At 38.9% G+C, this 18,001-nt stretch overlaps 1 protein-coding gene across 46 annotated transcripts in view; it reads right to left on the bottom strand.

Annotated features, from left to right (window-relative positions):
* The window catches only part of Qtman (queuosine-tRNA mannosyltransferase), a 390,738-nt gene that overhangs the window by 310,358 nt on the left and 62,379 nt on the right, over window positions 1-18,001 (bottom strand). For 12 of the 46 annotated variants that reach the window (XM_087653032.1, XM_087653013.1, XM_087653006.1 and 9 more), the window contains one exon: window positions 5,084-5,142. In XM_087653032.1, the coding sequence (XP_087509158.1) occupies window positions 5,084-5,130 (47 nt within the window). In that variant the 5' untranslated portion in view covers window positions 5,131-5,142. 46 annotated transcript variants of the gene reach the window in all.

Raw genomic sequence — 18,001 nt, forward strand, 5'->3', positions numbered from 1 at the left:
TCTTTTTTTCTTTTTAATGTGGCTATTAAATATTTTTAATTATTTGGCTTATATTATAATTTTATAGAATGATACTACTCTACACATTAAAATGAAAAAAAAACAGTATTCCTAAACAATAAAACTAAGAGAGACAAATGATATTCTTCTATACCACAGTCTATTTCACCTTGAAAGTTTTATTATTTTATTTTGATAGCTTGTAGAATCACTATTGAATGGTGAACAAGAATAAAAGGAAAAACAATTTATTGAAAACTAGTTCATAAAATGCAAATAATAACATTTGGTCTCCTATGGGGCATTAGTTTCCCCTCATCCTCTCTAACAATGGCTGCTATGATAGAAAGTAGACAAATGCACGCAGTCACATGCACAGGAACAACGGAGCAAGGTAGGAAAGTCAGGCAACCTGACTACAAACCCCATCCCTGTCACTACTTCTTCTTAGCTGAACAAAGGAACTAGCCAGCTCTACTACTTTCCAAATTCTTAAACTAAGAAACCTAAACTAAGACTAAAAGAAAAAAAGGTCAGATTATAAATAAAGTTTCCACTAAGCATAAATACAAATATAAAAAGTACAAAAATGTTACATTTCAAAGCAAGACTATGAATAGAGAAGAGTCTTAGAAGACTCACACAGGTGGCTTCTTAGAACCCAGGTCCTCAAAGGAAACATCCTCAGAAACATGCATGCCCCCTGGGTCAAAAGAAGAAAATGGGCATTCATACTATGGAACCTTTTGGAGACCTACATGTGCTCTGTTTCATAGTTTCATGGGAACTACATGTGTGACTACAGCACTTGGGAAGAAGCAGCAGAAAAGTCAGGACTTCAAAGTCATCAACAGTTAAATAGCAAACTTCAGGTCAGCCTGGGCTAAATGAGATCCTGTATCAAAAACAAAGAAACAAACAAAAATGTTGCATCGGGGCTAAGGAATAGGGAATCAGTCCTTGAATTAATTCCCTGTGTTTAAAAAAAAAAAGTGTGGAAATAATTCATATGTAAGTGACAACACTTCTGCCCTGTATTTCTGTATGCAGTTTGTCAAGGACAAGAAGGTGTGCTTTTAGAAGATGGAAATGTTGAGAAGATGAAGGGGATCAGCAGGAATAGGACAAGAACAAGGGACTGCAGTGGGCTGAATAGCACCAAAATAAACTTGTGTGTTACGGTTTTGATTACAGTGTGTCTTAGTCAGGGATTCTATTCCTGCACAAAACATCAGGACCAAGAAGCAAATTGGGGAGGAAAGGGTTTATTCAGCTTACAGATCCTCATTGCTGTTCATCACTAAAGGAAGTCAGGACTAGAACTCAAGCAGGTCAGGAAGCAGGAGCTGATGCAGAGGCCATGGAGAGTGCTGCTTACTGGCTTGCTTCCCCTGGATTGCTCAGCCTGCTTTCTTATAGAGTCCAGGACCACAAGCCCAGGGATGGCACCACCCACAATGGAACCTCCTACCCTTGCTCACTAATTGAGAAAATGTCTTATGCTTGATCTCATGGAAGCATTTCCTCAAGGGAGGCTCCTGTCTCTGTGATAACTCCAGCCAGTACACAGTGATTCCATGACCAAAAGCAACTTGGGGAGGAAAGAGTTTATAATTCACCTTATACTTCCAAGTAAATAGTCTATCATTGATAGAAGTCCGGGCAGGAACTTGGAGGCAAAAATTTAAGCAGAGGCCATGAAGGACTGTTGCTTACTGGTTTGCTCCTCAACGTTTTCTCCACCGAGTTTTTCAAAACACCCAGGACCACCAGCCCAGCAGTGTTACCACTCACCATGAGCTTAGCCCTCCACCAATCATCAATTAAGAAAATTTATCATTCTCTTGTCCAGAGACCAAGTTGGTGGGAGCATCTTATTCTTCAGGTTCCTTCTTCCCAAATAACTCTGGCCTCTGTGTTTATGTGTGTGTGTGTGTGTGTGTGTGTGTGTGTGTGTGTGTGTGTGTGTGTGTGTGTGGTGCGTGTGTGTGTGTGGTGTGTGGTGTGTGTGTGTGTGTGTGTGTGGTGTGTGTGTGGTGTGTGTGTGTGTGGATGTGTGTGTGTTTGTATGTATATGTATACATGTGTATTTGTACATGTTATATATTGTTACATATTGTAATATACAATACACTATACATACATTATCTTTAGAAGTATACTCAAAAATTTGTAGTATGTATAGTGAGTCAGGAGAACAGAATATAAGAATGCAAGTCCTCGGAAGTCCCACACCCGCGGATCCCGGCCCGCAGCAGCTCTCTGCCCCCAGACCCTGTGAGAGAGAGAACCAACCGCCTGGTCAGGTGGGCACTCCTGAGGCTGCAGAGCGGAAGAAACCACCAACACTGCTCACCCCTGCCCACATCCCTGGCCCAAGAGGAAACTGTATAAGGCCTCTGGGCTCCCGTGGGGGAGGGCCCAGGAGCGGCAGGACACCTGTGCCTGAGACACCACCAGAACCAGAAGGAAACAGACCGGATAAACAGTTCTCTGCACCCAAATCCCGTGGGAGGGAGAGCTGAACCTTCAGAGAGGCAGACAAGCCTGGGAAACCAGAAGAGACTGCTCTCTGCACACACATCTCGGACACCAGAGGAAAAAGCCAAAGACCATCTGGAACCCTGGTGCACTGAAGCTCCCGGAAACGGCGGCATAGGTCTTCCTGGTTGCTGCCTCTGCAGAGAGCCCGTGGGTAAGCGAACTTGAGCCTTGGGACCACAGGTAAGACCAACTTTTCTGCTGCAAGAAAGCTGCCGAGTGAACTCAAGACACAGGCCCACAGGAACAGGTGAAGACCTGTACAGAGGAAAAACCACACGCCGGAAAGCAGAACACTCTGTCCCCATAACTGACTGAAAGAGAGGAAAACAGGTCTACAGCACTCCTGACACACAGGCTTATAGGACAGTCTAGCCACTGTCAGAAATAGCAGAACAAAGTAACACTAGAGATAATCTGATGGCGAGAGGCAGCCCAGGAACCCAAGCAACAGAAACCAAGACTACATGGCACCATCGGAGCCCAATTCTCCCATCAAAACAAACATGGAATATCCAAACACACCAGAAAAGCAAGATCTAGTTCCAAAATCATTTTTGATCATGATGCTGGAGGACTTCAAGAAAGACGTGAAGAACTCCCTTAGAGAACAAGTAGAAGCCTACAGAGAGGAATCGCAAAAATGCCTGAAAGAATCGCAAAAATCCCTGAAAGAATTCCAGGAAAACATAAATAAACAAGTAGAAGCCCATAGAGAAGAGACACAAAAATCCCTGAAAGAATTCCAGGAAAACATAAATAAACAAGTAGAAGTCCATAGAGAGGAGACACAAAAATCCCTGAAAGAATTCCAGGAAAACACAATCAAACAGTTGAAGGAATTAAAAATGGAAATAGAAGCAATCAAGAAAGAATACATGGAAACAACCCTGGATATAGAAAACCAAAAGAAGAGACAAGGAGCTGTAGATACAAGCTTCACCAACAGAATACAAGAGATGGAAGAGAGAATCTCAGGAGCAGAAGATTCCATAGAAATCATTGACTCAACTGTCAAAGATAATGTAAAGCAGAAAAAGCTACTGGTCCAAAACATACAGGAAATCCAGGACTCAATGAGAAGATCAACCCTAAGGATAATAGGTATAGAAGAGAGTGAAGACTCCCAGCTCAAAGGACCAGTAAATATCTTCAACAAAATCATAGAAGAAAACTTCCCTAACCTAAAAAAAGAGATACCCATAGACATACAAGAAGCCTACAGAACTCCAAATAGATTGGACCAGAAAAGAAACACCTCCCGTCACATAATTGTCAAAACACCAAACGCACAAAATAAAGAAAGAATATTAAAAGCAGTAAGGGAAAAAGGTCAAGTAACATATAAAGGGAGACCTATCAGAATCACACCAGACTTCTCGCCAGAAACTATGAAGGCCAGAAGATCCTGGACTGATGTTATACAGACCCTAAGAGAACACAAATGCCAGCCCAGGTTACTGTATCCAGCAAAACTCTCAATTAACATTGATGGAGAAACCAAGATATTCCATGACAAAACCAAATTTACACAATATCTTTCCACAAATCCAGCACTACAAAGGATAATAAATGGTAAAGCCCAACATAAGGAGGCAAGCTATACCCTAGAAGAAGCAAGAAACTAATCGTCTTGGCAACAAAACAAAGAGAAGAAAAGCACACAAACATAACCTCACATCCAAATATGAATATAACGGGAAGCAATAATCACTATTCCTTAATATCTCTCAACATCAATGGACTCAACTCCCCAATAAAAAGAAATAGATTAACAAACTGGATATGCAACGAGGACCCTGCATTCTGCTGCCTACAGGAAACACACCTCAGAGACAAAGACAGACACTACCTCAGAGTGAAAGGCTGGAAAACAACTTTCCAAGCAAATGGTCAGAAGAAGCAAGCTAGAGTAGCCATTCTAATATCAAATAAAATCAATTTCCAATTAAAAGTCATCAAAAAAGATAAGGAAGGACACTTCATATTCATCAAAGGAAAAATCCACCAAGATGAACTCTCAATCCTAAATATCTATGCCCCAAATACAAGGGCACCTACATACGTAAAAGAAACCTTACTAAAGCTCAAAGTACACATTGCACCTCACACAATAATAGTGGGAGATTTCAACACACCACTCTCATCAATGGACAGATCATGGAAACAGAAATTAAACAGTGATGTCGACAGACTAAGAGAAGTCATGGGACAAATGGACTTAACGGATATTTATAGAACATTCTATCCTAAAGCAAAAGGATATACCTTCTTGTCAGCTCCTCATGATACTTTCTCCAAAATTGACCATATAATTGGTCAAAAAACGGGCCTCAACAGGTACAGAAAGATAGAAATAATCCCATGCGTGCTATTGGACCACCATGGCCTAAAACTGGTCTTCAATAACAATAAGGGAAGAATGCCCACATATACATGGAAATTGAACAATGCTCTACTCAATGATAACCTGGTCAAGGAAGAAATAAAGAAAGAAATTAAAAACTTTTTAGAATTTAATGAAAATGAAGATACAACATACCCAAACTTACGGGACACAATGAAAGCTGTGCTAAGAGGAAAACTCATAGCGCTGAGTGCCTGCAGAAAGAAACAGGAAAGAGCATATGTCAGCAGCTTGACAGCACATCTAAAAGCTCTAGAACAAAAAGAAGCAAATACACCCAGGAGGAGTAGAAGGCAGGAAATAATCAAACTCAGAGCTGAAATCAACCAAGTAGAAACAAAAAGGACCATAGAAAGAATCAACAAAACCAAAAGTTGGTTCTTTGAGAAAATCAACAAGATAGATAAACCCTTAGCCAGACTAACGAGAGGACACAGAGAGTGCGTCCAAATTAACAAAATCAGAAATGAAAAGGGAGACATAACTACAGATTCAGAGGAAATTCAAAAAATCATCAGATCTTACTATAAAAACCTATATTCAACAAAACTTGAAAATCTTCAGGAAATGGACAATTTCCTAGACAGATACCAGGTATCGAAGTTAAATCAGGAACAGATAAACCAGTTAAACAACCCCATAACTCCTAAGGAAATAGAAGCAGTCATTAAAGGTCTCCCAACCAAAAAGAGCCCAGGTCCAGACGGGTTTAGTGCAGAATTCTATCAAACCTTCATAGAAGACCTCATACCAATATTATCCAAACTATTCCACAAAATTGAAACAGATGGAGCACTACCGAATTCCTTCTACGAAGCCACAATTACTCTTATACCTAAACCACACAAAGACACAACAAAGAAAGAGAACTTCAGACCAATTTCCCTTAGGAATATCAACGCAAAAATACTCAATAAAATTCTGGCAAACCGAATTCAAGAGCACATCAAAACAATCATCCACCATGATCAAGTAGGCTTCATCCCAGGCATGCAGGGATGGTTTAATATACGGAAAACCATCAACGTGATCCATTATATAAACAAACTGAAAGAACAGAACCACATGATCATTTCATTAGATGCTGAGAAAGCATTTGACAAAATTCAACACCCCTTCATGATAAAAGTCCTGGAAAGAATAGGAATTCAAGGCCCATACCTAAACATAGTAAAAGCCATATACAGCAAACCAGTTGCTAACATTAAACTAAATGGAGAGAAACTTGAAGCAATCCCACTAAAATCAGGGACTAGACAAGGCTGCCCACTCTCTCCCTACTTATTCAATATAGTTCTTGAAGTCCTAGCCAGAGCAATCAGACAACAAAAGGAGATCAAGGGGATACAGATCGGAAAAGAAGAGGTCAAAATATCACTATTTGCAGATGACATGATAGTATATTTAAGTGATCCCAAAAGTTCCACCAGAGAACTACTAAAGCTGATAAACAACTTCAGCAAAGTGGCTGGGTATAAAATTAACTCAAATAAATCAGTAGCCTTCCTCTATACAAAAGAGAAACAAGCCGAGAAAGAAATTAGGGAAACGACACCCTTCATAATAGACCCAAATAATATATAGTACCTCGGTGTGACTTTAACCAAGCAAGTAAAAGATCTGTACAATAAGAACTTCAAGACACTGAGGAAAGAAATTGAAGAAGACCTCAGAAGATGGAAAGATCTCCCATGCTCATGGATTGGCAGGATTAATATAGTAAAAATGGCCATTTTACCAAAAGCAATCTACAGATTCAATGCAATCCCCATCAAAATACCAATCCAATTCTTCAAAGAGTTAGACAGAACAATTTGCAAATTCATCTGGAATAACAAAAAACCCAGGATAGCTAAAGCTATCCTCAACAATAAAAGGACTTCAGGGGGAATCACTATCCCTGAACTCAAGCAGTATTACAGAGCAATAGTGATAAAAACTGCATGGTATTGGTACAGAGACAGACAGATAGACCAATGGAATAGAATTGAAGACCCAGAAATGAACCCACACACCTATGGTCACTTGATTTTTGACAAAGGAGCCAAAACCATCCAATGGAAAAAAGATAGCATTTTCAGCAAATGGTGCTGGTTCAACTGGAGGGCAACATGTAGAAGAATGCAGATCGATCCATCCTTATCACCCTGTACAAAGCTTAAGTCCAAGTGGATCAAGGACCTCCACATCAAACCAGACACACTCAAACTAATAGAAGAAAAACTAGGGAAGCATCTGGAACACATGGGCACTGGAAAAAATTTCCTGAACAAAACACCAATGGCTTATGCTCTAAGATCAAGAATCGACAAATGGGATCTCATAAAACTGCAAAGCTTCTGTAAGGCAAAGGACACTGTGGTTAGGACAAAACGGCAACCAACAGATTGGGAAAAGATCTTTACCAATCCTACAACAGATAGAGGCCTTATATCCAAAATATACAAAGAACTCAAGAAGTTAGACCGCAGGGAAACAAATAACCCTATTAAAAAATGGGGTTCAGCCATTCTGGAAATCAGTCTGGAGGTTCCTCAGAAAATTGGACATTGAACTGCCTGAGGATCCAGCTATACCTCTCTTGGGCATATACCCAAAAGATGCCTCAACATATAAAAGAGACACGTGCTCCACTATGTTCATCGCAGCCTTATTTATAATAGCCAGAAGCTGGAAAGAACCCAGATGCCCTTCAACAGAGGAATGGATACAGAAAATGTGGTACATCTACACAATGGAATATTACTCAGCTATCAAAAACAACGAGTTTATGAAATTCGTAGGCAAATGGTTGGAACTGGAAAATATCATCCTGAGTGAGCTAACCCAATCACAGAAAGACATACATGGTATGCACTCATTGATAAGTGGCTATTAGCCCAAATGCTTGAATTACCCTAGATCCCTAGAACAAACGAAACTCAAGACGGATGATCAAAATGTGAATGCTTCACTCCTTCTTTAAATGAGGAAAAAGAATACCCTTGGCAGGGAAGGGAGAGGCAAAGATTAAAACAGAGACTGAAGGAACACCCATTCAGAGCCTGCCCCACAGGTGGCCCATACATATACAGCCACCCAATTAGACAAGATGGATGAAGCAAAGAAGTGCAGACCGACAGGAGCCGGATGTAGATCGCTCCTGAGAGACACAGCCAGAATACAGCAAATACAGAGGCGAATGCCAGCAGCAAACCACTGAACTGAGAATAGGTCCCCCGTCGAAGGAATCAGAGAAAGAACTGGAAGAGCTTGAAGCGGCTCGAGACCCCAAAAGTACAACAATGTCAAGCAACCAGAGCTTCCAGGGACTAAGCCACTACCTAAAGACTATACATGGACTGACCCTGGACTCTGACCCCATAGGTAGCAATGAATATCCTAGTAAGAGCACCAGTGGAAGGGGAAGCCCTGGGTCCTGCTAAGACTGAACCCCCAGTGAACTAGACTATGGGGGGAGGGTGGCAATGGGGGGAGGGTTGGGAGGGGGACACCCATAAGGAAGGGGAGGGGGGAGGGGGATGTTTGCCCGGAAACCGGGAAAGGGAATAACACTTGAAATGTATATAAGAAATACTCATGTTAATAAAAATAAATAAATAAATAAATAAAAAAGAATGCAAGTCCTCATGTTCATTATTAATTGTAAAATTTTGACCAAGTAAACAGAACTGTTCAACAAAATAATACTGAATAGCAAAGTATAGAACTCTTTCACTCATGCCCATAAACGTGGATAAAGAGTACTGTTGTCAACAAGTCTATGAACATCCAGCCATCAGGAAAGAATCAAGGCCAGGTATAGCAGCACAAATATGTAATCCCAGCACTTGGGAGGATAAGCCAGGAATATACAGAGTTAGAAGACAGACTGGACAAGAAGATCTTATCCCAAAATACACCTGCAAAACTCTAGCACCACACACAATCATCAAACCTGCTTAAAAGTTTAAGTGTTAAAGACAGTCAAATGACAGACATAAGCACTTAAACAGTGGAGCTGTCAATACAGAATCATATTTAAGTTTTTAATTATTTAGGAAGAAATAAATTATTCAAAAGTCAAAATTAGTAATTCTAAAATACACAGTCATCCAAGTAGGTGCAAGACCTCTGTCATGGTTTGACACTGAACCTTTCATTCAGGCTCCTGTTTTAAACCAGTCTTCTTTAACTGGCTGCAGTATTTGGGGAAGACAATGGAACCTTTAAGAGATCGGAACAAACTGGGGAATATAGGCCTTTGAAGGTCGCAGTCCACAGGTCTCTTTCTTTGTATCTCATGTCTACTAGGATATGAACAAACACCTCTAACATGATCCTCCCATCTTGAGCTGCTTGCCATGATATACTAAATCCCTTAGCCCCTGAGCTGAAATAAATCTTCCTTTCCTTGGTTTTGTACCAAGTTTATTATTGTTAGTATTTTTCTTTTTTTTCTTTCTTTCTTTTTTTTTTCTTGGTTTTTCAAGACAGTGTTCTCTCTGAGTAGCCCTGGCTATCCTGGAAGTAGCTATGTCTGTGGGAATAGGACCAACAAGGATGGGTAGTGAGAGGTAATGCGTCCTGAGAATCAGACTCCAGACTCCAGCACAGCTCATTGTAAGCTTACATGGAGTGTTTAAGCAGATCCCAAGGCCCTAAATCCAAGGCAAATCATATTTCTCCGTACTGTCACCATGTCCCAATGAAAGTCTTGCCTGAAGAGATTAACTCACAAGGGCAGCTGGGGGTGGGGTGGGAGTGGGGGGGCAGAAGCAGCCACTGCCCTGACCTCAGTTTCTCTTTGTTGTCTCACTTGTGTTATGAGAGCCATCTTAGATCTAATGTCATGTATGGCAGGATCCTGTAGCACCTTGCTCTCCATCCCACATTTTCCTTCACAACTTTGACCTCCACATCCCCTGTATCTGTACACCAGGCTGGTCTCAAACTCTGAGATTTGCCTGCCTCTGCTTCTGCCTCTGCCTCTTGAGTGCCAGGATTAAAGATATGTATCTTGTATGTAGTATTTTTAAATTTTTAAATTAATTTTATTAGTTATAAAATAGGGTGAGGGGCTGGGGATAAGAACACAAGAGATCAGGTGAGAGAAGACAGGAGAGAGTACTAAGAGAGGCAACTTCAATTGGAAAGGAGGTATTTCTGTGACTAACTAGAAACCTAATGCAATGGAATCTCCTAGGAATCAAGGAGGTTGACCCTACCTAAGATTCCTAGCCACGAGGGAAGTAGCCATCTACTGTAACCAGAACTGTATTTCTAGTGGAAGGACTGGGACACTAACCCAGCCACAAAACCTTCAACCTACAATTTGTCTTGCAAAAAGATGTACTAAGGTAAAGGTGGTCCAAAAATTGGAGTGGCCAAACAACGACTAGTACACCTTGAGATCCATGCCATGAGTACCTGGAGGGCCAGGAACCAGAGGCTGGATAGTCCAGAAACCTAAGATAGAATCAAAGGTAACTGGCAATTAATTAATTAATTAATTCAATGAAATGATTCCTAGTGATATTCTGCTAAATTCATAAATTGGTGCCTAGCCATGTGTGTGTGTGTGTGTGTGTGTGTGTGTGTGTGTGTGTGTGTGTGTGTGTGTGTGTGTGTGTGTATGTCTCAGAGAGGCTTCATTCAGCAACTGATGGAAAGAGTTGCAGAGAAGCACAGTCAAACATTAAGGAATACTTCAGAAGAGGGAGAGGGGTCAATGATACCATAAGAAAACCTACAGAATCCACTAACCTGGGCTCAGAGGTGCTCACAGAGCCTTCAATGACAGCCAGGGAGCTTGCCTGGAACTAAGCAAGACCCTCTGCACAGGTTACTATTGTGTATCTTGTGGTCTTCTTGTGGGATCCTAACAGAAGCTGTTTCTGACTCCATTGCCTGCCATTGGGACCCTTTCCTCCTACTGGGTTGCCTCATCTAGCCTAATAGGAGTAGGTGCCTAGTCTTACTGGAACCGTGGTTGGTTGATATCCACAGGAAGTCTGCCTGCCCTTTACTGAAGAGAAATAAAGAAAGGGGGGGGGGGGTCAGGACTGGGAAAGGAGGAAGGAACAAATAAAGGGAGGGGAAACTGTTACCAGGATATAAACAAATAAACAAATTTGGAAATAAAAATCTCGTCATATACCTAAATTCAGCAAATCAAAAGTATACGTTTTATCTCAAAACACGTCTGTGCAATTACAGAGCCACACTGCAGCTGGGGAGCTTTACGGTGACTTTTGTACTACCAAATATATTTTATGCACTATCCAAAACCTAAAATGACAGTTCCAAGACAGAGCGAGAAAAGCAATTAGCTTTATATCCTCTTTTATAACTCCCAGCCATTACTTATGTCAGCCATTCCTCTTCTATTAATATTTTGTCTTTCTTATTCACTTTTATACATGTAATAACATACTCACATATAAATTTGTTTATATATACATATACATATATACACACATACATACACACACACACACACACACACACACACACACACACACACAACACACATAACAGGCTAGGTTTCATAAAAGAGGGAGCCCGTGAAATTTTACCTTTTGTGATTGTATGACTTTGTTTAATAATGTACATAATGAATCCTCCTTTCTGCAGCTTTTATACATTTTTGTTTGGAACTATAATACCCATTTATATATGCCAAATTTTCATTTTCATGTTTTATTGATATATATGACGTGATATACATTTTGTATGTGTGTAATTTACACTATATGTATATAGTATGGTGTTTATAATATATATAATACGAATATATATATGAAATATAGAATCCATATATGAAAATATGAGACAATGATACAATCTCTCAGTTAGTAGAATTTATTTTATGAAAATAGCCTCAACATGTCTTCATGATAAATGTTCTGGAAACCTCAGGAATAGATGGAACATACCTCAAAATAATAAAGATTATATTCAACAAACCTATAGCCAATATTATCTTAAATGGAGACAAACTAAGACCATTTCCTCTAAAATCAAACTGTCTACCTACTGCTCTCAAGTTTGACATAGTACTTGAAGTCTTATCTATAGCTATTAGAAAAAAAGAAAGGCATAAAAGTGATTTTTAAAGACAGGAAAATTAAGAAGTCGAAATATTCAAATTTACAGATGACATGATTCTTTACTGAAAAGAGCCTACTGAAAGCTAGAGAAGTGGCTGAATGGTTGACTGCACTTGTGTTCTTCCAGAAGACCTGAGGTGGATTCCCAACACCTCCATCCGCAGGGAGGCTCGCAACTGCCTGGGACACCAGCTCTGGGACGATCCGCTGTCACCAGCCTCTGAGAACATCTGAACTTATTCACTAGACATAAGCGCAGTACAAAATACTTATTAAAAATAAATCTTTTAAAAAAGGTAAAGACCCTACTGAGTATACTAGAAATCTCTTGGACTTAATAAATGCTTAAAGCAAAATTGTAAGATATAAAGTCAGTATTAAAGAAAATAAAACAAGAGCCTTCATTTATACTAATAGTGTACTTTCAGAAAAAGAAATTAGAAGAAATTAGAAAAAAATCCATTTAAAAAAAAATTCCAAAAAAGCACCAATAGAAAAAGGAACCAGAAATAAAACAACAAAGCTATGACCACTTCCTTCCTTACAATGGTAGCAAAACAAACACTGGACAAGAGCCTATTCAATGAATGGTGTTTGCAAAAATGGAAGACAGAACTTAGATTCATCTTTTACCTTGCACAGAAATCAAATTCAAAGGGGATCCAACTTTAATTTAAAACCTAAAACCTAAAAGCTTCTGCAAGAAAACCAAAAGGACACTCTTTAACATGCTGGGGTAGGCAAGAACGTTTTTAATAGAACACCAATAAATAGCAAAGGATTAACCCCAGTGTCAACAGATGAGTCGATATGAAACTAAGAGGGGTTTTTATAGTAGAGGAAACAAGCAGTAGAGCAAACAGACCACAGAAAGGGAGAGATCTTTACCACCTACCCTTAATATATGTGGTTAATATGCAGAATTTACGGTGAATTGCACAATTTAAATACCAAGCAGGTAAAGCTGCCAATCAAAACATGAGTAATGAACTGAATAGACACTTTTCAAACAAAGAAGCACAAATGGCCAGTAACTTTTTTTAATAGTGTTCTATAGCTGTAGATATCAAGAAAATACAAATTACAAACAAATCTGACAAGAAATATTAAAAACCCTTATTCTCACTTGGTAAGAGTAGAAGTTTGGAATGCAGTAAATCTTTTTGTTCAAGCTTTTCCCAAGTACAATCTTTTTACAATATCTGCAGAAAACACTGGCTTGTTTTTATTAATTTACATTGTGTTACTATTGCTTGTTGTCTTTTTATGTCATACAGTTAGCCAAATGAAATAAGACTAGTTGCTCTCAATCTTCCATAGCTTTGCCCTTCATCTTTTGGCACCCAGTTCACAACCTTTTGACAACTATTCACTGTACATCAAGCTAAATATCTCCCTAAAGCCTACCAATCTGGCCTGTAAACACATTTCTTAAATAAAAGCTCATAATCTTTGTAAACCTAAAATTTGCATTCTATAGGAACAAATTAAGAATCAAAACCAGTTGTTCGCCTCTACAAGTTTAAAATGCATTACAAATTTTTTAGAAACAGTTATTGACTTTTTTTTTTTTTCAAAATACTGTAGTGGTCCTGCTTAATTGAGAGGTGATAATGTAAAAACAAGGCTTAAAGTTGGTAAATTCTAAATCTTTAATAAAAGTATATTTCAGAAGTTTTAAAACCACTCAGCATGAAGAGCATGAAGTAGGTATGGGGGATGATAGGCAATGATACCCTTAATCATCTGCAGGGGGTCTTATCATTTAATTTCTTGCAGGTTAAAGAAATCATGTGGTATTTTGTATATTCTTAGTAAATGATTTAATATGTTGTTATGTATATATTTATTGGCTAAATAAAACAACAAAAGACATGACTTCTTAATCAATCAATCCAGTAATTTTCACTTATAGATACACAAAACTAGCAAACAGTAGGTGATTTAACCAATACCTGGCAGCCTGAGAACAAAAAGAACCCAACTGCCTCTGAGGAAACAGAACAAATCATAGCCAAAACCTTAAAACTGCCGTGAGTAGTTAATATAGCTGTTTGCTTTAAATTTTTAATAGGTTTCTTCGTTTAGTTAATATTTCAAGTACACCATTGGTACATGCATTATTCTGTCAAGTAGGAATATAAAATCTACCCTGGACAGTGAGGAATTCATTCAAGACACCCTGATTGTGACTGAAGATGGATTCATGAACATAATTAATATACACTTAACAATTAAACAGATAAACCTCATCATGGAATTATCATTTTAAAGCATGGGAAAATACTTAGAAAAACAGGGACAGGAGAGTCAGCTGCTGGACCTAGTACTGAGTTCAAGTAGAAAACTGTAAAACCCAAGTTTAAAGCATACTGTCGCTTCCTACATTGGCAGCACACAGGAATCACTTGGCAAACTTAACACTAAAAGAAAAGAAAAGAAACAAATCCTGTCTGACACACTCAGCCCAAAGGACCTGCCTCATCAGTACTTTTCAGATGTTCATCTGGTGATTTTCTTATGTGTACCTAAGGTTGAGAAACACACCATGGAGTACTGGTACTCACTCTCGAAGTGGCGGTATCTAGACACCAACAGCAACTGAGAACTTGTTATATCAATTTCTCAGTTCCTACCTTCCCCACAACTCTCAAAGAACTAAAAAGGCTGGAATGGAGCCCAGTGCTTTAAAGAAGCTTTTCAAGCAATTGTGAAGTATAATGTTTCAAAAACACTGCTGTAGAGTAAGAAGGACCTCCCTGTCTCAATTCTCTCTCCACAATTCACCAGCTCCATGACCCTCAGCACTCTAAACTTCACCTTCTCCTCCTAGCAAGGTAGCAGTTGTCATTTGTTAATCATCTGTTAATCATTTGTTAAACAGACAAAGAATGTGAGGAAAACACCTTATATACACGTTAAACTGAACCTGCTCTAGTTGATAAAGACCACCACCACCACCACAAAAAAAAAAAAAAAAAAAAAAAAACCAACTCAGAAAGGAAAGGGTGTTTAGGTCACCTTACAATTTCTGGTCCATCATAAAGAGAAGCCAGAGCAGTAGCTTGAAACAGACCCCTGCGGGAGGGAACTGGAACCTAGGTTAATTAATGGAGTGTTGCTTACTGATTTGCTCTTGAGGCTTGTTCAGTCTAGTTTCTTATACAAGCCAGGACCATTGACCTAGGGGTATCACCACTCCCAGTGGGTTGACTGCTTCCACATTAATCATTAATCAAGAAAAATGCCCCCACAGACTTGCCTACAATGCAATCTGATGGAGGGAATTCCTCAAGTGAGAGCCACTCTTTCCAGATATGTCTAGGTTTATGTCAAGGTAACAAAAACTAACTAAACAATATAATCTCTTACCAAAAGATTGCCAGCTAGATACTATAAAATATTATATAGTCAATGATTATAAATGAGATAAGATCAGACTTATTATAAACTCACTTTTAAATTTTCAATATCATTGCTCTACCCCTCTTTAAAATTCAAAGCCATCATTCTTGTCCTGTCCCACCTCAAAACCTTCTGTTGGTTTTTTCTTTATGCTTTTCCATTTTTCTTTTCTTCCCTCTGTAACTTTCTCAGCTTCTCTTTTCTCTCATCTATTCTGCATATCTGTCTTCTGTAAGGAAAAAAGAACCTTTTCTTTCTAATAAAAATTAAAAAAAACAGAGCTTTTTCTATTTTTCTAGCATTTACAGTAATTTCACTGCACTTAATAATGTAGTGTGATCAAGAACTATCTTGAATTATCCCGTGTGCCAGGAAATAGCAGGGTTTAAAATAAAAGAGAAGAAAGGAGACTATGGAAATAACCAAAATGGTGACGTTACAGGGAAGAGACACATCTTGTAATGGACACCTAATACATAACAGAGGTCAGAAGCTCCTGATAAGAGCTCGAAGCTACCTTATCAGGATGAAATACTATTTTCCCCAAACTAGAAATACAAATCTCTTCTGCATAGGCTGGAAAGACAGGTAAAGAATCAGAAATTGGGGCCCAGAGAAAAACGCTTCCCTGAGAATCTGAATTAACCTCTGGAACCCACATAAAAGCCAGGTAATGTGGCCCACATCAATAAACATAACACTCCTAAAGCAATATGGTACTCAGAGTTACTAGACTTTCCCAGAAGTTTACAGACCAGCTAAGCCTGGAGTGGGTAACACCACAGCAGAAACAAAGGACTATGCTGTAAGCTCTTCTGACCTCTGCATACATACCATGATGGCAACTGCACTATCTTTATATACACATGTAATTAATTAATCAATCAATAAAGTAGAACACACAGAAATCTGCCTGCCTCTGCCTCCTGAATCCTAGGATTGATTAAAGGTATGAGCCAGCACCACTCAGCATTGGAGCCCATTGTGATCCACAGACCTAGTTCCAGGACAGTCCGGGCTACACAATAAAACCCCGTCTCAAACAACAAAATAAAAAGACAGAAAATCTGTGTACATTAAATACAGTATATAAGAAATATTTCTTGCTCATAGTCTCAAATGCAACAAAGTAAATTGTTTAAAGAAAGAGTTATTAAACAATCAGCTCAGTATTGCACTGAAAATGAGGGAGAAAAGTCATTAATGTTATTATTTGTTGGTACTTCCATAAGCTATGTATATTCCTTATACAGTATTTTTCAACCCAGCCAGCACTGAGAGAATGCATCAAACTAGACAGCAAGAATGTAAATAAATAAATACTGATAAGGAACAAATGGAAAAATTTATGAATGAAATATGTTATCAGATGTTTTGTTCTAACATTAAGCTAATAGGGTTTCTAAAGTGCATTACATACAAATTCTTAAGAATGATTTTATGACCTTCCTAAAAGCCAATGAAGTATAAAGTAACCAAAATCTTTTATATAGAGCACACAAAAAAGTACTTTGTCTATGTTAGTGTCATAATCATCAACTCCAAAGTGGAGCATCCAGTTCATCCACATTTAGACTGACATGAGTAAAGACAAGCCACAAAAACCTAGATGTAAGCATCTTAACATTCACATCATTCATTCATCTTTTCTTTCCAACGAGCTAATGAATAACTTCATTCAGAAATCCATTAGAAGTCTCTACTGACATACTAATGAGTCAAATTTGTGAGGGTCAATAGGATGACTAAGTCCATTAGTATCTAAGATATCTAGTCCTATCACTGACTACCCAAATGATATATGACATTCATCAGTTCTACTATGATCTGACAATTCTATAGTGTCAATTTAAAAAGCATATTTATCCACCAAACAATGCTAGAATAAGTCACTACAGTTATTTTTCTCCTAAAATATTTGAAAAGTAATTTGCTGTATTAGAAATGATAGAATCTTTATAAATAAAAATACAAAATAAATATAAATACACAATAATGAGACTGTGACTGGCAAAACAGGTAAACACCAGATCTTCATCTATCTCTCAGCTACTCCAGTGTCATCCTCTGCAGTGGACTACTTGCTAACACCTCCCTTCCTCCTGCTCCATCGCTCTAGTGGACTAGCACTTATGCCCCCCACAAACACACTGCTTTATCCCAGACCCCACGTCCAGCAGGCACTCGCTAGCACACAGGCCACTGTAACCAGGGAGGCAAGTACATTCATTGCAGACCTTCATCTCTCCCTCCATTCCTCCAAGTCCAACCCCCAGTCTCATCCACAGCTCTATAACAAGCCTATGGCTATGGACTCTTCTCACTCTCTGCCCCCATTCCCCAGGGACTGATAAAGCAGATCCTGGTGAAAACGCCCTATTTACATTCCTCCTGTAAACCTCCCCAGCACCCTCCCTCCCACATCAAACCAATCTCATTCCTACATGTCAGCTCCCCAGTACCCAGAAACACATTGTGGTGTTGAATGAGACTTGTCTACATTAGCTCATATATTTGAATGATTAGAAATTTGCATTAGGAGGTGTGGCCTTGTTAG

Source organism: Rattus norvegicus, chromosome 3 (genome assembly GCF_021556685.1).
Source record: "Rattus norvegicus strain SHRSP/BbbUtx chromosome 3, alternate assembly SHRSP_T2T, whole genome shotgun sequence".
In the NCBI taxonomy this organism is placed as follows: Eukaryota; Metazoa; Chordata; class Mammalia; order Rodentia; family Muridae; genus Rattus; species Rattus norvegicus.